The sequence below is a fragment of the Pholis gunnellus genome (assembly GCF_910591455.1).
Source record: "Pholis gunnellus genome assembly, chromosome: 5".
NCBI classification, from domain to species: Eukaryota; Metazoa; Chordata; class Actinopteri; order Perciformes; family Pholidae; genus Pholis; species Pholis gunnellus.
Genome location: NC_136531.1, coordinates 2,859,694 through 2,885,187, shown reverse-complemented (window position 1 = coordinate 2,885,187; position 25,494 = coordinate 2,859,694). Strand labels below are relative to the sequence as shown.

The 25,494-nt window shown below is 41.8% G+C and overlaps 1 protein-coding gene across 1 annotated transcript in view; it reads right to left on the bottom strand.

The window, feature by feature from the left end:
* Positions 1-25,494, bottom strand: part of lcor (ligand dependent nuclear receptor corepressor) — a gene marked incomplete at both ends in the record, with an annotated part of 73,073 nt that overhangs the window by 23,332 nt on the left and 24,247 nt on the right. Inside the window, 2 exons of the mRNA XM_079159584.1 lie at positions 1,777-1,856; positions 7,328-7,393. Coding sequence (XP_079015710.1) covers positions 1,777-1,856; positions 7,328-7,393 — 146 coding nt within the window. The remainder of the gene's footprint in view (positions 1-1,776; positions 1,857-7,327; positions 7,394-25,494) is intronic.

The window sequence follows — 25,494 nt, the reverse complement described above, 5'->3', positions numbered from 1 at the left end:
TAAATTTAAAGAACTTCCCTCCACGCATTCCTGAGATGTCGCTTTTTACAAGAATGGGACGAACGGAAGGGAAAACCCCCAAAACATGACGTGTCTGTCCAAGGCTGTCGGAGGCATTAAATTGCCATAAAAAAGGACCAAAATATAGAATGTCGTAAAAAATGAACTCAGACAAAACAGAAGTTATTGGTCCTTCAACACCTCCAAAACAAGTTCTTTAGTGATATCGTGGCCCTGGCCTCCAGTAACTCCTTAAAGAATCTGAGTTATCTCTGATCAGGTCCTTTCAGGACATCGCAAAGATCAGGCACACCCTGTCTCAAAACAATGCAGTAATCTAGACCACATCTAACACTAACATGGACTCGTTTTTTGTTGCGTTATTATCAGGCTGCTCTAATAGGTCTCTTAAGACTCTCCAGAATGCTGCAGCACGTGACGAAAACTAAGAAAAGAGCTCATATTACTCCTGTGTGAGCCTCTCTGCAGTGGCTCCCTGTAAAACACCTAATAGAGAGGAAAATGCTCCTCATCACCTACAAACGCCCTCATTGGTCAGAAACCATCATATCCTAACGAGCTCATAGGTCACTATTACTCCACTAGAACATTCAGCTCAATTCCAGCTCCTCTCTCCAGGGAGACCGACTTTCCTCTTCCATAAAGATCATGCTTAGGGCCGGCTCAGGTGGGCCTTGGACCGGTCCACTAGTTTTGCTGCTAAAGGCCTGGACTGTTGGGGGACTTCTTATGATTAGCCTGAGCTCCTCTCTCCTCCTCTCTCCTCCTCTCTGTATGCATTCATGTTACCGACTCGGCTTCTTCATGGAGTCTTTGTGCTTTTCTCGTGTCGCAGGTTTCCATGGATCAGGTCTACACTTGGCTCGTGATTGACTCTGCTGCCATGGCACATGCTCGACACCCACTGCTAGTATCATTTGTCATATTTCTATAAATAGTACAGCTACATTTACTGCTATTATCATAGTTTTATATTCACTGCTGTTAGTACTAGTAGTCTAATTAGCTTTCATTATTCTCATATCTCTTAAAACACATTTCCTTGTTTCCTCTCTCCTCGCATGGTTTCTCTCCATGCATCCCTGGTGTGGGAGGGACTGAGACGCAAGGAAAGGACGCAAGTGAGGGAAACAGGGATGCAATTAACAGACTTGGGATGTACCCCGTGACCAAATAAAGCGTGCGAGCGGCTCAATATCCTGAGGAGATCACTACAGAGTAAATATATATAATGATAATTCATCATATTATAGTATAACATGTCGCAAAAAGTCATGCTAGTTTAAAAAAGTCAGAGTATAGTATGTCGGGAAAGTGTCACAAACTGTACACATACACCGTGTAGTAGTGTGTCAAAAATATATTTAAAATATTTCATAGAAATGTTGATGCAACTATGTCATGGCAGGTTTTTTTATATTATATTGATAAACTACCCGAGGAAGTGAAGTGCCGAGTGCGACGTGTTTGTTTGTATACGCGGTTTCTCAAGAAAGCTGCGAGCAGCAACATCTGAAGCTGAACCCACAACGGCCGGAGTTCTTCTAATACCCAGCATGCATTTTTCGTGGGCTTAGGAAAACCCCTGTGAACATTAATGAGGGGGATTGAACCTTGTGAACCCTGGACCTTAACCCTGTGAGATGAAAGCGATAACATCCACCAACTTTCTGACAGTTACGGCATCAAAGCCACGTAAGCACACTCGGGAGTCTTGTCCTGACAAGGAGAACAAAACGTTGTGCCGTCTCCTACCTTGACTTTCTCGCGTCTTAGGCAGCAGAAGAGACAGTTTTCATCGAAGGACCAGTCAGACACTTCCTCGGGCTCGCAGTCTGTGACAAGAGAGGGAGACAGAAAGCAACGAGTTAATTAAACAAACTGCAAAATAATCCCGTCAGTATCCCGCAACTTAATGCACACAGTCAGTGGAGCTTTGGGCCCAAAACAGACATCAGCAAACCTAGACTGTTTTCAAGTTGTTTTGTTTTTTCTTCTTAGCACTGTGTGTGTTCGACTCTTACATTAGGGCCCACAAACAACGAGAGCAATACAATTATTCACTTTTTAATTCCAGCCAATTAATAAATCCCAACGATGAGTAACTTCATATGTCAACTAAGCCGTGTAAAAACTAACCAAACCGGTGATCGACACATGAGCTCATTTCAAGATCGAATATGTTGTTGCCTAAAGACGAACGCCTCTCTGCGTGTGATGGAGTGCATGTAAATAAGATACGCATCCGTTTACGAAGCATTCGTGCCCTGAAGCCCTATTTGTGAAGAACTAATTACTCCTTTCCGAGCCTTGTTAAACATGTACAGTGGGATGAAGAAATATTCACTGCCGTCTCCTGGTAGTTCATCTGCTGCCCATCATGAAACAGAAAACATCCTCTCTCTCTCTCTCTCTCTCTCTCTCTCTCTCTCTCTCTCTCTCTCTCTCTCTCTCTCTCTCTCTCTCTCTCTCTCAGTTTTATGCCTTAATCTCATTCTTTTGGTTTTCGACCGTCTGTCTCTTCGGACAAAACGATACATTTCATGACATCAACAAGAACTCTGTGAAAATGTGACGGACATTTATCAACGTTTCAGAGATCAAACATTTAACTGATGAGAAAAAATAATCCTAAATTGCAGCCGTATACACTTTACGTTTACACTTTGGATTGTTGCTCTTATCAATATTAATCCTGTGCTTTGTGGGCTCATGACTGATTCAGACGATGTCAACTGTCAGTTCGGGTTCACTGAGAAGCATTTCAGCTCAGCACTTGTGTCAGGTTCTATACATGTCTTCATCCTTCAAAACATTCAAAAGCTTTTCACCGATATACCACCTTCAGAGGAGAGAGAGAGAGAGAGAGAGAGAAACAGAGAGAGAGACAGAGAAACAGAGAGAGAGAGAGAGAGAGAGAGACAGAGAAACAGAGAGAGAGAGAGAGAGACAGAGAGACAGAGAAACAGAGAGAGAGACAGAGAGAGAGAGAGAGAGGGAGACAGAGAGAGAGAGAGCTGTCGACTTGGTTACAGCTGAGCTGTTGCCATGGCGCTACGCTTCCTTTAAAAAGCCCTCGGTTCAGTCTGAAAACAGAAGAGAGATGCAGTGAAATAGAGGAAGCAACGGAGGAGAGGAGGAGAGGAGGAGTGTGTTACAGTACAGACGTGTGGAGGAAAAGGAAGGCTGAGAGAGAGAGAGAGAGAGAGAGAGAGAGAGAGAGACAATAGACTGTCCGATCAGAACCTCATATCTGTCACTTTTTCAGCAGTTTAGAAAAGCAGCTGGAAGACTTCCTTCAGCCCCGTGGACGGCGGCTCGACTAATAATCCTTTACTTGACTTTAAAATGTTGAAATAAGAAAACCTGAAGTCACAAAGTCACAAATGCTCCGAAACCAAATCTCGCAATAACTTTCCAGATTTGCCCTTTCAATGGATTTCAGTTACTTGTTCCATCCAAAAAAATGCAACAAACGCATTCATTCATTTGCAGTAATTACTAAAGTTCCTCTGCAGCCTCCTTAGTGTTTGATCCGGAAGAGACATTGAGACCAACAGGAATAAAAACAGGAGAGAAAGAAAACAAATCATCTCTGTAAAAATTGACGGAAAATCCGCTGAAATACGGAGTTAATTTGTGTCGCAGATAGCTAGCATAGCATAGAAGTGCTAACGTTGGTTAATGATGAGCTAAAGTGCTCTGCTAATGTTAGCTTCACGGGTTTTTGGGTAGAAACGTAACGTTTAGGAAATGTGTATCTCCTTCCAACCTCTCCGGGTGACGAGCGTCACTATTACACAACATTTAAAACGTGACGAGCTCCAAATCCACTGAACATGAAGAACATCTGAAACTGTTTTGAATGAGAGTCTTGGATCCTAGTCGGAGCTGGTTGATGCTACGCTACGATTAGCCAGTCAACCTTAGGACTTAGCGAAGGCTCAATAACATCTTTATCTATTTTCCTCTTTTTCTTTGCAGTGAACTTCCACAATGCAATGTTTTCACATCAATCTTAATATGAATTACCATGCAAAACAAACGTTAACAAAGTGCTTCCTGAAAGAGATTGCATGTATCTAGTCTGCTTCCTGATTTTCATTCCATAGAGAGATGAATGGAAATAAATGGTTTCCTTTCATGCATTGAAAATAGTGAAGATATAGAGAATATTGCACCTCTGTAGGTCACATCTCTGGTGTTTTCTAATCACAGTCCACTTTCTCTCACATTCCTGTGAGATGTGCAACACATAAAAGGGACAGTTTATTACTCCCTCACTCCTTCTACTGCTGTAATGAAAAAAAAGGCAGGGGTGAGCTGTGCTTGAACCCCGTGGTTGTCCCTGGGAAGGGGCCAATTAGCTCAAGTCCCACTGCGAACGTGACCTCCCGCCCTCGCCGTATAGTCACGTTCCTGTGTGTGTGTGTGTGTGTATGTGAGCTGGAGGAAGACGTTGACACCTTTTGCATGAATCTTTGAGTTCCTGCTCAACAGTCAATGTGTTTACTAGAGATGCTCTTATATCACCTTTTTCTTTCCAGGTACCGATGCCGAAAACCTGAACTCACATTGATGCCGAGAACCGATCTGATACAAGTAAGTTAAGAACAAAAAAAAAAGTCAAAATAATTCCCTCTCTAAAATCGACTTTATATTGCTGTGAAAACATCTGCTTCAAACAACTGGATTTATTCTTTTTTATTATTGTTTCACGAACCACAAACTACTTTTTACAAGATTACATTGGAACGCATCATCATAACATTATAATTTACCTTCACCACCAAAACTCTTTGTTACTGAACAGAGCTTGAACGCATTGATAACGTAACTCAACCCAACCTCAGATAACGTTTGCTGTTAGCTAACGTTATTTAGCCAAGCAGCACTGGGCTGCCCACCGGCTGCTAACAGCTAACAGCTAACGTTAACTAGCTCTCCTCCTGACGATTTCAACACAGAGTAGTTGTTCACAATGTAATATTATACGGGAAAAGTATTTAACTACAGGTGTGTATTACTAGTTTGCACATCTGCCCTGCTGATTTGGGCAGAATGTGCGCATCGGGTGGCGAGTGACGAGCGTTGTTGTTGTTGTTCCATGTTGGCTCACAAATACACCGCAATCCTTTTTTTCTTTTTTTAAACAAATTGGCTATTCGGCTAAATTTATTTCCACCTTTGATTTAAGAGGTGTGTGTGTGTGGTCAGTCCTCATCATTTTGTAAAGCTGTAAATGTCTGCGTTTGAACCAGGATGCTGGAACAGAAGGACTGAGAGAGTGGTGGAAAATGTAGGAAAAGCAAATCAGGTCCAACGAATACTGGACGACAAAGGTTACTGTGAAACCATGAAGAAAACGTGGTCACGTGACAATTTTCCTGCTTGATGAGAACTGACTAACTGCAGCAGAAACTGCAGCCCCTTTATTAAAACAAAGTGCCACAGGGAATTCTGGGAAATGTAGGAAAACACTAATCGGGGATTTACAAGAGGATAAATGCTCTTTGAGGGAAAATAGTCTGTGAATGTTTAGATTCTATTTAACTTTATGAACTCTAGTGACGTTGGTGTGTGTTTCACTGTCTGCAGCTCCGACTATGAGCAAGTGCCTGCTTTGTTGGGAGAGAAGGTATGTGTGTGTGTGTGTGTGTGTGTGTGTGTGTGTGTGTGTGTAGAAGCGTAATGCATGAGTGAAGAAATGACGTAGACAAGCCAGAAATATTCTAAAAATGCCATAAGTTGGTGGGGGAGGGGTCACATGACTCCAGGACACCATGTTGACCTGGTTTTTCCGTGGGAGGGGAGAGAGAGAGAGAGAGAGAGAGAGAGAGAGAGAGAGAGAGAGAGAGAGAGAGAGAGAGTTTAGGTGGTATTGGTCTTCACTTGCTTTATTCTCATGACGCCCGTATTTCATTTGTGTCACTCAGAGCAGGAAGTCCTCTCTCAGTTTTGGTGACTTCTACCGTACATTATGGAATATGAGTGCACGCTGTATTTCCGTCAAACAGCGCTCTCGGGCTCCGTGCTGCCTAAATAACAAACTTACATACAGTTCATTAAATACTGTGAATGGCAAAATGACTTTGAGACAAAGTACATGAATGCAAACACAGACGGCTCTTATAGCGTCCAGAGGTCCCTTTTGCAGTGAAACAAACAGCTTCTCTACAGGGAGCAGTTTGGGGGTCCGGTGCCTTGCTCAACAGTTGGGCAGTTGCCCAGGAGGCCATCAGTCCACACACTACCGCCCCTTTGTCTTTGAAAGACCACACGAGACCAGGCAGACTTGGTTGTACTGGAGACCAGTTTGTGTGGGTCATACTATGACCGTGAATGCCAGTCAGAGAGACCAGCAGTGCTCTGTTCAATGACATTTGAAAGGTTTTCCCAGCATTTCCAGTTTGGCATAAATTAATCATATTGTTATGTATTCTAAGCAGTTCGGGCAGTAAACTCAGTTCTGCTGACATGGCAATAAATGTCTCGAGACGGCTCAGTAGATAGAGAGAGATGCTGTTTATTGTCACTTTACGATGTTTATTATGTGTCCCTACTGTCTCTCCCACAGAATAAACAATAAGCTAGTTTTAGAGCATTACATTGTAGAAACCCTAAACAAACATGATTAAAACATTTTGTTTTTTTAAATATTGTTTATTCTGCTTTATTGTTTCGAGAGAACAAAGGTTGTTTTTCTGTTATAACTTCACATGTTTGGGTCAAATAATCCGACGGCCCCCGATGAGCTGACGGAGATCGACTTGGTGAAGTTAGTGGATTAGATTCAGAGGAAGTATAAAACACGGTACTAAGAGATTTACAAGAAAATACCTGAACATTAGTGATCACACATCCTTCTACTTAAGTCCATCACCGTCAGCTCATCGCGTCCGTTTGAAGACATTTAACATCGGACGATTTGACCCAAACCATTGAAGCGATAAGAGGAAACCACTGTTTGTTATCTCGTGATAATTAATTCATTTTCTTGTTGTCTCCATTTAACAAATATTGTTTTCTTGAGATAACGAGATAATTAACTAAAACATCTTTGATTCATGTCCGTTTAGCGCTTCCTTAACCACACACGCAGCTATTAAAAGATAGAATTATTGATTTGTTTGTTTGATTTCGTTCATGTCCACCGTTTACAGTCATTCATCTTTTATTAACTGTAAATCACTTTGTAATTCCGTTTGGATATCTAAAAGATAAGTCGGATCTTTCAACATCAATTTTATGTTCTCGATTATTTGCTATTTGCGTATTTGTTTTGTTTGTGTGTTTGAGTGTTTACCTTGGAAAAGGGTGATATCGTTGACTAGTCCCGGCCCAAACAAGCCTTCCAAGATGCTTTCAAAGCCTACGAAAAGAGAAGAGATGTGACGTTAATGCAGGCTGACATGTTTACCATCAAAACAACCAACGACAGCGGCTTTAATACTACGTAAAACAAAACCCGAACGAAAGAAAAAACACTGTCAAACTGCAATATTAAAGGATTTTTGAGACAATATTTCATCTTTTGAAGGGTTAGGAACACAAATGACAAAGTGCGTTTCCCGTAGGGTATATTTTGCTGATGCACAGCCTCCGCTGCTCTCGCATAGCAACAACAATTAGACAAAAATCTACAACAAACAAAAGTGAAAATAGCGGCTCAGAGAGGTTCGCAATCTGAAGTTGTGTTGCATTTGAAGGGCGTAAATAAATATCTTTGTTTTTCTGTGTTGGAAACAGACAATAATACAAATAACGTCACACAAAGACACATGTAGACAATGATGTGAGAGCACACACACACACACCCACACACACACACACACACAGAGAGAGACACACACACACACCCACACACACACACACACAGAGAGAGACACACACACACACCCACACACACACACACACAGAAACACATCGAAATATCTACGAGGAGGCTTTGTGAGCGCTTATTATGCACACGCACACACACACACACACACACACACAGAGAGAGACACACACACACACACACACACACCCTCGTCTTTCTTCTCAGCCTTCAAAGACAAATTAGCGCTTTACCTCTAATACACCAAGCTAATGTCACTCACTTTTTTATTAACTGTAAATACCCTCGTCCTGCTGTTGCTTGGCAACCGCATACAGAGAAACATAAATACATATTGCAATTTTGAACCTGACCCTCCTCCCACCTACCTCCCCCAACCCCCCACGTCATCCCCCATTACATGGAAATGGAGGCAGACCCAATGCAACAGAGACAAAGACATACATCTGTCTGTGTGTGTGTGTGTGTGTGTGTGTGTTTTTAACACGGAGTAGAAAGGTTAGCGGAGCACACATACATAGTTCAAGTGTAGCCACTTTGTGAGGCCACATACTTAACACTGAAATGAACTAGCTCGATGAGCCGCAGTCCAAATGTACGTCTCCGTTATAAAATCATTACGGCCGACCTCACGACGGCGGCGACGCCACTTCAGCTCCCGACCGACCGGGGGGGGGGGGGGGGGGGGGGGGGGGGGAGAGTCGAGGGCCGCAGATGTGTTTCTAAATGTTTCAGCCCGACGACCGGTGACGGAAACTATCCGGTCAGCCATCGGTCAGCCGTACGGTCTGGACGAGGTTTACATTTGAAAAGAAACAATGAGGTCGAAATGCTGACGTTCCGCTTTAATTTGAGGGTTTTTACATTCACAGCCTTTTTATACACAATACTTATTATTATTATTTGGTATGAAGGACTCTCTAAAGGGTTAACAACTTGGTATCTTGATACTACAACCAGCAGAAAAACACATGACCAGTTGGATTTAGGGAAATTCCACTATGTGACCATAACATGTATCTTTAGGGTCATTGGGCCTCATGCACCACTCGTACCAACATATTTGCTCTTAAGTGGTCGTTGAAGAGTGAAAACTTGCTGCATTCACCAATTCTCCCGTATTTCGAATTTTCTCTTGCGTACGAACACGATTTACGGGATGTCTGGGCTACATCTCCATCAGCACAATATTAACAAAAACACTCGAGGACGAAGAAAGGAGGCAGCTTCTCTCTTGAACCAATGCTACTATAAATACAGAATGCAATATTACGATATCACAGCGTCACTGCCAAGTTCCCAACCGTACCAATTTCTACGAATCATAGACATTTTTTTTAAAAGCTCCCCACAGCTACGTTACCATGGAGCCCACACTGTCACTAACTGAATAAATATCATCTAATGTTTGGAAAAACAACCGTATTATACAACGTTTAACGTAACAAGTTCCAAATCCACTAAACCAGCCTCAAAAATAAAGAAAATCTAAAACCATCACATTGTTTTCGGGCCCTGGTGGGAGCTGGGCGATGCTGAGCTATGATTGGCCAGTCTGAGTTCCAGGAGGCGGGACTTGGTGAAAGGTCAGTTGTTTCAGTAAATTTCAGTCTAAAAGTCTTTGTTATTCTGCTCATTTCAAATCAGTAAGCGCATCCCTGATTCAGGGCTTGGACATGCAGAGAAGCCAAAGTCACATTGCTGTTACGTTAACTGTGTGTGTGTGTGTGTGTGTGTGTGTGTGTGTGTGTGTGTGTGTGTGTGTGTGTATGTGTGTGAAATCCCTCCTCAGTCCTTTAGTCTTCTCAGTTTGTGTTGCCCCGAAGCCAGAAACAAGATAAGTTGTGTTATTCTTTGAATTCCAGCAAGACCTATCATGTGGTGATGGTATGATAGACACATCAACACACACACACACACACACACACACACACACACACACACACACAGGGTCTGAGCTTGGCCGGGGGAAGCTTGAGCTTGAGCAACTTACAAATCCTTTAAAACATATCCTGTCGGGTCTCTTTTGGAATGGCAGATGCTGCATGGATCCATTTTTTTCTCACGACGCTCAGGAGCTCAAACGCTATCGAGTAAAACTCATCACCGACGTCTTTGACCTTTTGCCCAAACCTCCTCTGAACAAGCCAACCAAAAGTTCCCCCTTTCCCCTCCTCTCTCTTCGCTTTCTTAAATTAGTGCAACCCCCCCCCCCCCCCCCATTCACACACACTGACAAGTTCCTAAACCTGCACATGCAAAATTCATGCGGCCTACAAAGGCAGCTTTGATAACAAAAAAAACGGAAGCTTCAAAGAATTTTCAAAAGCATTTTTTCTGCCCCTACTTTCCAGCAGCACAGAAATACAGCTCTCCTTTTAAGTAGGGGGGGGGTGGGGGGTGGGGGGGGAGGACCGATGCAGCGTGAGAAATCATCGCTGAAAGTCAAAGTTACACGGGCCCCCGTGCTATTTGGGCCACGAGATGGAGAGTGTTTTCATATTTAAAGTGACAGCCACAAATGCATCCCCAGCGTACAGTACAGGATGACTCCCCCCCCCCGAGGCAGAGGCTGCGATTGGACGGATGAGATTGAGGATGCGATTGGACAAAAACCAGATTAGGGGATGTGATTGGCTAGATGAGATAATGGCGACAATGTCTCCCCGAAGCCACGGGCAAAAAAAAAAAGCTCCAGAAATGTAGGTCAGTTAGTGAACACACTCTGGGCCCAAAAGCGTTCACACATGACATGACAACACACACACACACACGCACACACATTATGACATCTGGGATTCTGTCATTGTGTAATGCAAAAATGCATGTGAATATATATATACTTATATATACACTGTATATACACACACACACACACACTGTTCTCCCCAACCTCCATTGTGTCACTTCGTTTCACTTCACAGAGTCCAGCAGTGCAGCCGAGAGCAGCGTGACACAAACTTAAGAGACTCACACACACACACGCACACAAAAACACACACAAATACATGCATGGAGGGAATCACAAGACATCGAGATAATCCACATTTGCACCAGAGAGGACAAAAAAAGCAGCACAGACTTCAAATATGCGATGTGAACGTACGAACGGCACAATGAAACCTTGTTGAGTGAGGAGCTGCTGCAGAAGGAGGGTGTTGAAATATGATTTCAATAATAAAGCGGAGGGTTGGTTACGTAAACGGACACGCACACACTCGACTAATTCAGTATTCAAACACGCGATTCCTCTCGTAACTGCATCATTTAAAGCTAAAATTATTAATGAATCAAATATCATCCAGACCTACGTCACCTTGAGGCAAAGGAAGTAACAGCAGGAGCCCTTCAAACTCGCATGTGAACAACATGTTAATGTCATTTTCCACTCAAAGCCACAGAGCGTTACAACTGCTGAATGTGGAGCTCGTAAACGTCATTTACATACCCAAGAATCACACATTTGGGGGCTACACAAACATATTCTCTGAAGTGGATAATCGCAGTGCGGGGGGGGAATACAAATCTTTTCTAAAATACAGCCATTTAAACAAAACAGACTGTGGCTGCGTAATGTGAAGAAGATAACTGCGTCTCTAATTGTACATACACACAGGAGAATAGTGCTATTGATGGTATTTGTGCTGCACATTTAACAGTGCTTTTGATCCCTTTTGTTGTTGCTTTTAACAGGTAGAGTTAATGATCAAATTGCTCTCTTACACTCATTTAATTGTCTTACGATAGAATTGGGAAAACACTTCAAGTTAAATACAAAAGAAGAGATTATGGAGAGTTATGGAGGTTTAACCAGAGCACAACCACCACAGGATTTCTGAAGCTAAATCGATAATAACACTTGAGGTTTCTTTTCTATTTTAATATTTTGGGCAATTCTTTTTTCAACATATAAACAAAAACAGTCACTTTTTTATAAGGATTGCTTAAATTAGCTTTTTGAAGAAGTAACTCATTGCGGGAGCACTTTTTCAATTGATTCTGGTCTCGTTCTGTTGTGCTCAAGTAAAATTCAGGTCCTCTGTTATCTATACCCCCCCCCCCCCCCCCCCATCTGTGAGAAATGTAAAGCAGACAACGTCTCTCACAGACGTAGAGACCACACAGAGTAACTATGGAGACAGAAGCAGAGGCATTGGCCTTTTTTATTTTTTAAGGTTTGATAAATGACCAGCAGAACGACAGATTAATCCACCTCAGAGTGGACGTTGGCCTCCGGCAGGAACTACATCTTACGCCGTGCAAACACAAAAAACACTGTTGGGAGCCACTGAGCTGCTCAAACATTCATTCAGGGCATGCTCATCAAATCAAAGCGCACACAAGAAACAGCGTCTCTCCAATTCCCTCAGAGCCGCGGAAAAAGGAACTCGACGCCGGAGGAAGTATCGCGATCCATCTGAACATGGAACCGACGTTCGGCTTTCCTGTGACCACTGGACCTAAGCTATATATAGTGCTGCATGAGCATTAATAATGCAGCATGACTAAAGCTCTTAGAACAGGCCTTCTCGCCTGGCCCTGATCAAATCAATACCTAATTAAGCCCAACCGGGGTCTGGGCTTAAGAGAAGAGGAAGTGAGACAACATGCATGAGGGACGGGAAGGATCAACAAGCCAGCTTGAATTAAGCAGCTGATATCCAGTCAGCAAAAAAACGTCAGCGCTCGACCTCCTTTTTGGTCTGTTTGTGTGCAGCTTTTAGTAATTTAGTTACTTTGCATCGGTAACCCTGGTCCCATGTTCCCCCAACCTGTCGCTAAGCAACCGTGACAGCACTTTTTCTTTCTCATAAGACGCGGAGTGAAAGTGAAAGTGAAAGTGAAAGTGACTTAAGACATCAAATAAGTGGTGTGTGGGTATTTTCACTACGGCTAGGAAGCGAATAGCTAGCTTGATTTTTATAAATGCTTTTAACTGTGCGTTTGCGTGATGGCTGCCACTCAGCGTGCAAAACACTGGGGGGTCGTCTAGGGGGGCTCCGAGACCCCTTGATTGAACCTGAAAGCCTTAATAGCTCAATTTCGGGTGGGGTCTCTTAACTCATAAGACAGTTATTTGTCACTTACAATCGTGTTTTTTTTTCGGTAGTTTTCATTATTTAAACTGTATACATTAATTCACAAATATAAAATATCGAGTGCGAGAGACGATTGCACATCCTCAGAACGGTAGGGGCAGCGTAGGGGGGCAGTCAGGTCACGTGACAGGGTCAGGGGTCAGTAGGCACGTCAGCAGCAGAGACGTTTTGAGGACCAGCTAATTAGATCAATTCTGCAATTACCCGCATCTGTATGACGACAAAACAGCCGGCTGCTCTACGGTCTGATTCTCCGGTGTGACCTTTAGTGGAAACCTTGCTTAGTATTAGTTATTAGTTATTCTCTAGTATTATTATTGTTCACATACAAGTATGTGAACAACTGCCGTTCACGAAGCACATAGTTGTCAACACGAATGCGTGGTTAAAAAGCAAGTATACATCCGGCTTTAGAAGTGCATAGTTCATAGTGTTACTTTTGTTGCCCGACCTCTTTTTTAAACAACTATATTTAAACATAATATTTAACAGTAAGAAGCAGCCTTGAGGCGATTCAATCTTCATTCTCCAAAACCTACGAGTTAAAGTTAAAACGGATAAAACGGCAACAATCACAAAAGTGCCTCAAATAAATGAAATGACCTCCGCCTTACTGAGAAGTTAGCCTTAGCAGCGACCAGACAAACAAAAGAGGATGTCAGGTTGATGATTCACTCGGTAAATTACAGAGATTGTGAACTATAAAGTTGTTGTTGAAATTTTGTGTTGAATGAAGCCCTAAAGATGAGTGGCGCAACAGACCTCATTGATATTAATGGTCTTTGCACTATTTAGCTGCAGCCATTTACACAGTATGTGCTTCTTTTTTTTTTAAAACCCCCCAAAAACAAGTAAGAATAACATTATTTTGTGTAATTCTTTGCACTTTAACCCCGATTATGATCCACGGAGCATAAACACATAATCCACTCTGGTGATAGCCGGGGGACTCTGGATTTGGAATGACACAAAACATGACACGTCAGCAACCAGAAAACACTCAAACAGAAAGTTTGACTGGTCTTTATTTGCTCCACAAATGTTTCCATATTTACTGTGATTTGGATTCAACTCAAAAGTACTGTTTTAATTAATCCAGCGGTAAATTCAGGAGAGATGTCTGAGTATGTTCCTTTGCATGCTTTTCATTATTAGGACGATTATCTGAACCAACATGGCTACAAAATGCTGCTTTGTATGAACCACAGAAACCAAGAGCTAACACAAGCTAGTTCGCTACATGGCCAGCCTGATCTCACAGAAATATACTTGAAATGACCGCGACCTCTTTAACAGCGCAATAACGTCATGTGCCAGACGGCGCGATACAAACGATGCCAATGGGAAGTGGTGGTGGTTCAACAGACATGTTTTCAAAAAGTCTGGATAAGGAGGCGGTTGGAGTGAACGGATGGATCACCCAGGAAACCAGCCTTCATGTCCCGTGTGAAACCAAAAGTCAACATGGAGTTGTTTTATAACACGTAATTAAAGTTGCATAACAAACATACTTATTTAAACCTAAACTCTGATCTTATCTTTCCTAAAACTAAACCAAATAGTTTTGTTTCATAAGCTTAAATTGTTTCTGTGCCGCCACCACATAATGCAAAGTCATGGTCGTGTATTTCTGTGAAATCACATTGCAGGAAAAAAATAACAAAAGTAGAATGTTTTGGCTAACATGCTACAACTGGATACGCCAACATTTCTGTGACTTTTGTTTGGAGTTTCTGCCCCCTAAAGGTAAAAAAGACTTAACGTAGCAAGAAAAAGAAAGACAAATGTAGCATAAAGCATCGTTTTTGTGGCTAACATGACGCTAGGCTAACATGAGTCCAAAAACACAGAAATGAGTCATCATTTTTGCTGACCAAACATTGATTCATTTATTTCCTTCAAAAATGACACAAGATCGATTCCCGCACATTCTTTGGCCTCTGTGCTTCAAATTGAATCTGTTTCTGAGAGCTCTTCGTTCTTTGGATATGCTCTTTCTATCTGGTGACGTTCGTGACAATGTTCTCAAGTCTCCCAGGACTGGCTGTCTGGTTTGACTGACTGCTGGAAATAATAAAAAATCAGTTTGACCGCGGAGCCTCAGTGCAGATCGAGGATCTGATTTCAAGGCTGCAAACAACAAACTAAAGGAAGCAAGAAAGCTTTACATTTCTGTCGTCAACGCACAATCACATCTCACAACTCACAACTCTGAGTGATCCATAGCATCTGTCAATTAAAAACGACACTAAATAAAGACCATCAAAGTAATAACTCGCCTAACTTTTAATATAATTAGTCTCTCATGCCTGAAAAAAAAAAATGAATGCAACACTATCAGTAATGAATTTACTTAATTTAAGACAATAAGAGTGTTTATGAAAAAAAAATAGTGTCGCAAGCAATACTCTATTTTTAAATGTGTTTTGTAAACCATCTCCCAATTCTTGTGAAGTGAGAAGTAATTTAGTTATTATGCATGCATGTGTGTATGCTTATGTGTGGGTGTGCGTCCTGGGGAATGAGGGGGGGGGGGATGAATAAAGCAAATACGTGCACAATTGGCCAAAGGCGTGGTAAAACGCAGAGACTCAATCAAACTGCAGAAAACACACACATTAGAAATGAAACACACGGCCTAAACACAGTGTGCCGATTCAATCTGACGGCTTCTCGGCAAACCAAATCCCTAATCTCATCTCATCTCTCTCTCTCTCTGAAGTATCCGGTGATGAGCTCAAAGGAGGCTGATGTGCGCTGGCAGCTATTTCTGTGACTAACACACCACCATCGCACACACACACACACACACACACACACACACACACACACACACACACACACACACACACACACACACACACACACACACACACACACACACACACACACTTGCTTCTTAACGAAGCAGAGACACTGTAAAAGCAATCAAAATTGGGCGGTGTCTCACAAGAAGGTGAACCAAACCAAAAGACTACACACCATCACACCACACATCAAACAGTGGATTTGGTGGTTTTACATTATGTTGCCTTGGCGTTGAGCCAGTCACACTTTCAACATTTGAACATGGTCATGGCTTCCAGAAGGGAAGGAGAAAAAAGAGAAAGAAACGAGGTCGAGCTCTCTGATTGGTTGATGAATCACCCCCCCAACATCAAACGGCAGCACATCGGATGACTGCATGTGTGCAACAAATCCCTCCCCTCTCCTACATACACACACAGAGCCTAAATGTATGGCTGTTTTGAAATATTTGGGGTCCGTGTTTCCCCATAATGCACTGGGGCAAACCTGGACTCGAGTGTGGTGCCGCTCAAAATATACGTTTCTCTTTATTTCTTCCTGTTGGCTTTTGCTCATCTCTGCAACCGAGCAGATGTCACAGCGGGAGGAAAGAGAAATAAGAATTAGTGCAATTACTCATCTAATTACCTAATTATTTCATTATGTGGTGGAGAGCAGGAAGGAGGATGAGGATGGTCTCTCTCGCTCTCTCTCGTGTTTCCTTTCGTCCTGCTGCTGACGACAACTGGAAATATTTCAAAGTATTACCTTTCTGCACTGAACCTTTGATTGGATTCTGGTCTTCCTGTGCGGATTTTATAGCTTCTGCTTCTCCATCATTCATTTGTCCAACCCCTTCTCATTTTGCCCTCCCTCCCATTTTTGCATGTTCTCTCCTCCCCCCCCCATTATACGTAGAGGAAAAAAGTGAGAAGAGAAGGAGGCACAGGGGTTTGAAAGTGCTAACGAGGAAACAAATTGAAAACAATTAAAGGAGAGATGGGGGAATTTGTGTGTTTGTGCAAATGAATGTCGGGGTGTGTGTGTGTGTGTGGGGGGGGGTGATTAGTGAGGGATTACTGAATGGGAGTGGTAAGTGGTGTATTCTTTGTATTTTCTGCCAATTAACTTGCCTGCTAAAGTAGTAAACAGGGATGTGATGGAGCAAAAGACTCGAGAACAGATGGAGGAATACAGACACTGAACTGGTGCCTTCAGGCCCTGTAGTTTATTTGAGTGTTTCGATTGTTTTTGTTGAGGGGAGAACTCATCATTCATCATTACTCAGTCATAATTATCATATGAATTCTTGAGTCTCTCAGAACATAAATCATGTTCAGAGAGGTCACAGTGACCTTTTGACCGCCGAAATCTAATCAGTTAATTCTTGAGTCCGAGTGGACATTTGTGCCAAATTTGAGGAATTTCTCTCAAGGCGTTCCGGTGATATCGTGCTCACGAGGGCGGGACGAATGTGAGGTCACAGTGAGCTTGACCTTTAACCTTTCACCACCAAATTCTCATCGGTTCATCCTTGAGTCTATGTGGAAGTTTGTGCAAAATTTCAGGAAATTCCCTCCGGGCGTTCCCGAGATATTGCGTAAGAGAATGGCATCACATTTGTTCTGATTGGTCTAAAGTCTGGAAATCTGGTACAGATATACTTTGTGTCTAAAAGCACAACACCTTCATTGTTTGATCACATGAGAAATTACTCTATTATCAATAGTCAAAGTCTGAATTTTCAACAAATGAGGAAAAACGCAGTAAACGGGATGTTGCGTTTGTGAGAATCCAGACGGGTGGACGGACAATCCGAAAAACATAATGCCTGAAGCTGTTTTAATTCTATTTAAAGACAAGCATGTTAGTAGCTGTAAAATCAGGGATGATAATTTGAATCATAATCTGATTATGATCTGCACACATTTTGTCATTAAGTGCTCTTAACTGGCATGGACCACAGCTAAATCTATCATGCTTATTTAGAGATAAAGGGGACTGGAAATCGGATTTATTTAGACTCCCCACTGCTGCCAAAACTCTCTAAACTTGGCAGGATGACAAGCCGCCGAACATCTGTCCGGCAAGCGGAGCCACAACTCAGTCATGTGACTGTTTTGTTGACGAGTCTTGCATATGCTCCGTTTGAGCGTAGAGAAACCCAACTGTTGGTGTGATTGCACCTCCAGCAAACGCTGTGAGACGAAGCAGAAGAGAACGAAGTGAACTGGCTTCCTGGTTTGTGTTTTGGTTTGGCTGTTTTCCAGCCAAATAATACTCCTGATTGCTTCTGAAGCAAAGAGCCGGTGCCACCTGGTTACGTTAATAGTAGGTTTACACGGCTGCATGTAAACAGGAATAAACAGCTCAGTAGAATATTGTCTATTTTTAATGAAAGTAATTTAATTTCTCTCAGTTCTTGCAATAGTCTCAAACCTTTGATCCAACTCTGACAACATGAAAAAAGTGCTTCCCTTAAGTCATTTCTGTGGCAGAAACATGTCCCTCTCCACGTGGCTGTGCACGTCTTTCATTACGCTACAAGGTTGCGATAAAGGAGAGAAAGAAAAAACATGGAAAACTGAATGTCAGAGAGAGTCAACAATAAGACAAGCAATGGAAATAAATGAATGGATGAATTGCAGACAGTCTTGTAATGCCAGGAGAGCTGGGTAACTTCTTTTTTTTCTTGCATATTGACCTCTATTAATATTCTTTTCAGTCAGAGGGACAAATTATTCACAGTGGGAATGAAAGGAAACTAAATTATTATCTTGCGGCTGGGGAGGAGTGTAACAGAAAGAGAAAATGTTTTAAACTGTTACTGAGACCGAGACCTTGCCTTTTATAGACCATCGCGCTTCAATGCACCACGGGCCTCCGACAAGCACTCAAGACTTTATTGTTTCTTAAGGGCAGCAATTTGCAATTCCCTGAAAACAGAAACCTTTCAGATTCAAAAGAGCGACACAAGGCCGACCTCCTGGCATTGGATTTTTCTTTTTTCCCCCTTTCCTGTATTCGGCTGACATTGTCAACGTTTGCCAACAAATTCACCTTTAACCTTTCAAAGAGAGTTCTTTAGCGGTTTGCGTGACATGGTCTTGAGGAGCTGGAGTGGCAGCACAAAAGGAAAAGATGAGCGAAGATTATTTGCGTACTTTAAAGGCAATTCCTGGAGACTTACATCTAGTGGTGTCCGGTCGAGCAAATGATTTTGATTGGCCCACCTCGGCCTAATGCAGATGAATGGGAATTTTTTTATTTTTGGGGGAAAACTGTATTAAAATTCAAACGCAATATCTTTTCACATTAACTGATCTGGAGCCAGAGTCGGGCCACATTCAAAGTATATTCAGTCTGACTTGGTTGGAAAGGGTCTCGCTGTATCTGTATTGGTTTTCTGCCCTGTTGCCCTCTGAAATCTGACATCTGTTGCACTTCTGTGCATCCTGATAGAGGGATCCCTCCTCTGTTGCTCTCCCCAAGGTTTCTTCCCCCCATTAAAGGGTTCTTTGGGGAGTTTTCCCTGTTCCAATGCAAGGGGAAACTCTGTTATTGTTGTTTTCTCTGTTAACACAATGCAGTGAACGGTGCTGAAAGAATAATCAGAAGAGCAGAGAAGAAGTAAAAGCGTTTTGAATTGAAGACCATAGATCATCAAGTTGTGAATGAAGGTGAGCTGTATAATGTCTTTAGGAGCTCGTTAAAGTTCTGTGTTTTGAGGCCTGGACCGATACTTAACTCTAAAGTCCGGATATCTCCGGCTCTGCTGCTTCGATTTGGGCAATTCCTTAGTCACTTTAAAGCCCCTAACTTTATGAAAATACAATACTAAATAGCTGGAATGCCTTTTTATAAATGCAACAGCCTGAAGCAACGTTCACATTTGGATATCATTATTATTAATTATAAATGTTAATAATTATTTGGATATGACCTGACCTGATTTTAAAGGTAATTTATGCGCCTCAGGGTTTGGACAGGTTTTCCACAGGTTCATTTTGGATGAGGTCCCAAAATGTTGGATTTGTGAAGAAGACATCTATGGGCGGTCAGCAGGAACTACTTCTAGAAATTAATTATTGTGAATCTTATTGTAAAACACTACAAACAACTAGGGCTGACCCTCTTAGTCAATCTTTAGTCAACTAAGATTTCTTTCGCCAATGAGTCGATTTATTTTGTGCTCTTTTCGTGCTAAATGAAAGAAATGTATGAACACATCTCTGGTAAACCTAATAATTCATGTGATGCTTTTGTGGGATTATTTGTGGAGTTGACAAAATCGTACGAGTGTTAGTCGTCTAAGAGTTTCTTCGGTATAGGACGGGCCCTACAAACAACTAATGCAGTTTAGCTGTTTAGCTGTCCGGGATGTAAAGTTTCAGTGCTGTCAACACAACCAACAACTAACAGCTTGTTCTGGCGCGTGGCAAAGTTTCAGCTTTGAAAGCAACACTGTGGGTTCTTTGAGTGGCGGAGACAAACGAGTCATCAATCAAATGCTGAATCTCCTCGTTAGCATCAAAGATCCGTGAAGACGAAACCATTGTCCGGTTCATTATCTCCCAACACGGAGCCTCTGAGACCAGTCTTCCTCCGGTAATCACTATCAAGTTCTTTGCAAAGGGAGGTGGGGATTTGATGAAGTAAAGCATAATGACTCCACTGTAGAGCAAACTTTTTTTTTTTTTTATAATCCAAAGCACAAATGAGGCATCTTACTATCAAATGAGAAGCATCCAGACTCGAAGGGAAAGCAAACGAGACATCTAATCTCGTTAGCTGAGGGGAAGTCAACGGTGTGTGCTTCGGCATTCACAACTTCACCATCATTACGTGGCCAATCGGCAGGTCTTTCTGATGAGGGCGGGTTATTTTCAGCACCAACCTGAGTCGAGTTTGGAATCCATCGATGTAAAAACAACGCCGCAGTGCAGAGTCACTGTGCTACAGGTCAGAACTCACTCCAGATCGGAAGGGTGTGATCTGCGGAGCTTTTCCTGGCTCACAATAAGGCTACAATGCTTTTATTGTGAAGCAGCCACAGGAAGTGTCGGGTTAGTCAATATATCGTGATCATTTTGTGGAACACTTCAATTCAGACCAAGAAATCTCAACAACTACTGGGCAGATCTTTATGAAATCTGCTGTGGAAAGTCAGTCTCCCCAGAGGATGACCACGACTCATTTCAACAGCCGTGTCACCATTCGTGTATTTTTATGCGCATTTTGAAGTATGGCATTAAAAAATATGTATGGAAATGGCAAAATTTGACAAAATGTCCGTAATTGCACTAAAATGGTGAACCTGCTTGAGGTGTTTTTTTTGCCTTTGTTGAAAAACACGACTGATCAGCTGTTTCTGCCGTAGGCGGACCTTAGTTGTGCATTACAATCATTGCGTTAATTTGTTTTTGTATCCGAAAAACGTGAAACATGGCCCATACCAGCTGACATAAAGGAACAATTAAAACTTACCCAATTAAAAACATTTTTGCCTCATAGATGGGTTTGATGGAGGACACGCCTTCGCCACAGTAGGAAAAGAAATCGTGAATGTCCGATGACGTCATTCTGTATAATAGTTGTTAATAGAATGATGGTCTTTCCGTCCAATGGGACTATCGGGGTTTAAGAAGAAAGAGATGTTTGGAACAATGTGCATTCCTCGTATAAAGCGGAGCTGCCAGGGTTGATTTCTTTTTTAAAAGTATAACGAAATATGTTCGGCAAAAAACGAGACGAGATTCAAATGTAGCTTTAAAAATAAAAACCTGAGTTTTTTCATCAGATAATATGATAAAAATCGTATGTGAAAATATGTTTGAATAAAATGACAAAATGATTGGTTTGGCTCGACTAGATTGACTGAAATGTTCACTACAATACGATGACACATAAAGTGTATCGACAACAAAATGCTGAAAAGGTCAAGAGAAAACATTTTGTAACTTTTTATGGAATTAAACATTTTCATTTGTCTTTAACTAAAACTAGATTAAAACTATGAAGGATAAAAATGTTAAAAATGTGACTTCAACTAATGAGCATTTTCATTTTAAGACTAAGAATGAATCTAAAACAGCTGCTGAAATTAATATACTGACGAAACGCCGCCTTGTGTAGCAGAGTTCATTCGCTCCAAACCAGTTGATGGAAACATGCTTAGTTTGCATTTCTTTTTTTGCAACATTTACAAAAACTCTCTTGACAATGAAATGTAAACACGACTAATGATACATTTCCTTTTTTTCAAATCACCACTTCACGAGTGGAAAACGCATTTGGATTTACACCCTGGATCATTTAGATTCATTTAAAATGTCTTGAGGATCATGCAGTTTGACACTCCCACAGTTTTCTACTGCTTTGCTACCTGAACAAGTGTTTGATGGAGGGTTCTAATCTTTTGACTCTCCACACGCCACGGATTTATTTTTACCCCGAGATTCAAATCAGCAATGTTCTGGTCACGAGGCTGCTCCTCTGGAAATGAGGCTTGAAATCATAATTTTGCATGTGGACGTCTCTCACATGTGTGAGCTAAACTCAACAACACACCGAACAAAGACCGACTTGATTAACTCATTAAATGTTTACCAAAGGCTTACTATATCTCAATAATCAATAACTGATCTGGAACTTAAACAAGAAAAATTCATTTTCACTGGATAAAACCGGCTCGATCAGTTATGACTGATTTCACACTTTTTTCATCAGAAGTTGTTTCCCACTGGCAGAGGAAACTCTTCAGTTGACAGTAAACGAAAAAGCCTTCTGTGGCGACAACAGCTCAGATCCTGCTTCCACTTGTCGAGAGTAAACAGGAAAAAAAGTGGAGAAAATATGAAGAAATGCTGTTTCGATATGTTGTTGCCAACAGGCAGCAGTTACACCAATCTTTATGTTATTTTATCAGATTTCTATCTTTTTAATGTTCACATAAATACAAAATGATCTCCAGATTGTTGTGAGACAGCTCTACTGTTGCCTATATGCGACAATTTAACACATTTCTCAATGACACACTAAAATACTGAAACCATTGCCTTCCATTCATTTCAGAAAAGAATAAAAATCGAAAGAAAATCATCTTTGTGTCCAGGAGCAGATTAAACTACCGACAAACAAAATACCATTATACATAAATAAACTGATTAAATACTTAAGTGATGATTAATTATGTTTACTAATCATTAATAATGCTATAAACTGTGTTATTTTAACAGTTTTCTTGTTGCACACATTATAGGATTTTATATACACATTTGTTAATGATTACCAAATGATTTGTAAACTTTTGCGAAATCATCTGTATCCATTATAGACCAGATATCTGTCACAATTTGTAAACGGCGACATTATTTGGATGACCTTTATAAGTTGTGATGACTACAGTACTTTGTTAAACGGTTCAGAAATACTTTGTAAAACATTTTAAAACATCATTTAGATGATGGTTTCTGGTCCATCTATGTAATGTTAATGCATGTTTTACAAACAAGTTCCTAAAGATTGAGAAATCAGTGACTCACTGCACACAAGCCTGACACACACGCACACATACACACACACACACACACACACAGTGCTGTTTCCATCACTTTAGAGGACATTACATTGATTTACATTCATTTCTTCAAGTCTTCACCCTAAAATGTAATGATTTACATAACGAGGACCTGCATTTGGTCTCCAAAAGGAAGATAAGTCCCCACAATGTGACAATATGTAAACTGATTTATGGCCCCGCAACACAAGCAATACATGCCAACACACACACACACACACACACACACTACATCAAACACACTTTTGTTTTGTTTTTGCACCAGCATCAGAAGCATCAGGCTGCATTACTGCACTAAACAATCTCATCTGGTCCCCACTTGACCTACATTTCACTTGAATTAAAACTCTGACCGGAGGGACACACACACACACACTCACACACACACACACAGTGACATCATGCTTAGCGAACAGCTGAGCTACCGGACAGCAGAAAATTCAATTTGTGCAGGCAGGACTTGGCCACCTAACGCACTGAGGGGGGCAACACCTCCCCCTCCTCCATCCTCCTGTCCAAACGCAGCGGCGGAGGGCTGGGCTGGTGTTTCTCTTTTTTTTTAAGCTTTTAATGCCAGTGATTAAAGCCACAGGCGAGGTTCGAGGTTCTCTCGAAACACATTTATTCTGCGCTTAAATGTGTTTTTTTTAACGGCAGCCGGAGCCGAACGGACAGATGTGAAGCATCCGTCGTCCAGAACAGATGTGATGATATTTAATCTCTCGATGGATGCATCTTATTCCAGCTGTGCTCCAAATTCTTTAAAGAATCTTTATGTAACATTTCTGCTTCATTACACTTTTCGCAGAGACGGACAAAAAGCGAGATTTGACCCAAGGCCTCTCTGTTGTCACGGCTCCTGAACACACAACAGGACTTTCGGTTGCTTTTTCTGCACCAGAAGTTTGTTGACATCTAACACAAACCTCCCGTGATGAAGGGAGTACGGGAGACTCTTTTGGCATACATTAGTAGTCAGAGATACGCAAAAACATTGAAAAACCCTGCTGATAATGTCAGAATTAGAGTAAAACGGTGTTTGCTTCACAGTTAAAGCCCGTCAGTGAAGGGAAGTGATTTGACTTTTGAAGTGAAGCAGCTGCAGGACATGTGACACTGTCTGCGTTTATACATTAATCTAAATCTACGATTGGACATTTTTGGGCCGGTTTAACCGACGTGAAGAGCTGACAGGTAAACCCAATGTAAGTGTTGTCACCTCCACCGCCGCTCGCTTCCACACGAGGTGTTCCACCAATTGCCGTGTCTACAAATTGAATTTGTTATTGTCAAATATGGTCACGGATTGTGTTCAAATAACAACGCAGCGCAACAACGTAGCAAAACAACGCAGCGCAACAACGTAGCAAAACAACGTAGCAAAACAACGTAGCAAAACAACGTAGCGCAACAACGTAGCAAAACAACGTAGCAAAACAACGAAGCAAAACAACGTAGCACAACAACGTAGCAAAACAACGTAGCAAAACAACGTAGCACAACAACGTAGCAAAACAACGTAGCAAAACAACGAAGCAAAACAACGTAGCACAACAACGTAGCAAAACAACATAGCAAAACAACGAAGCAAAACAACGTAGCAAAACAACGTAGCAAAACAACGTAGCGTAACAACGTAGCAATACAACGTAGCAAAACAACGTAGCGCAACAACGTAGCAATACAACGTAGCAAAACAACGTAGCAAAACAACGTAGCAAAACAACGTAGCGCAACAACGTAGCAAAACAACGTAGCAAAACAACGTAGCAAAACAACGTAGCAATACAACGTAGCAATACAACGTAGCAATACAACGTAGCAAAACAATGTAGCAATACAACGTAGCAATACAACGTAGCAATACAACGTAGCAATACAACGTAGCGCAACAACGTAGCGCAACAACGTAGCAATACAACGTAGCAATACAACGTAGCAAAACAACGTAGCAAAACAACGTAGCAAAACAACGTAGCGCAACAACATAACTAGCATGAATAAATAACCACTACCCTTAGAGGACTCTCTTGCGAATAAACTCAATGTTGACATTTCATTTCACACGGGAGATGAACAGCTGCCTCCTGGGTGAAAGTTCTGTGTTTGTTTGAGCCATCCACCCCGTCTTGCCCCACCTCTCCTTAGTGGACCGTCTTGTTCTTCAT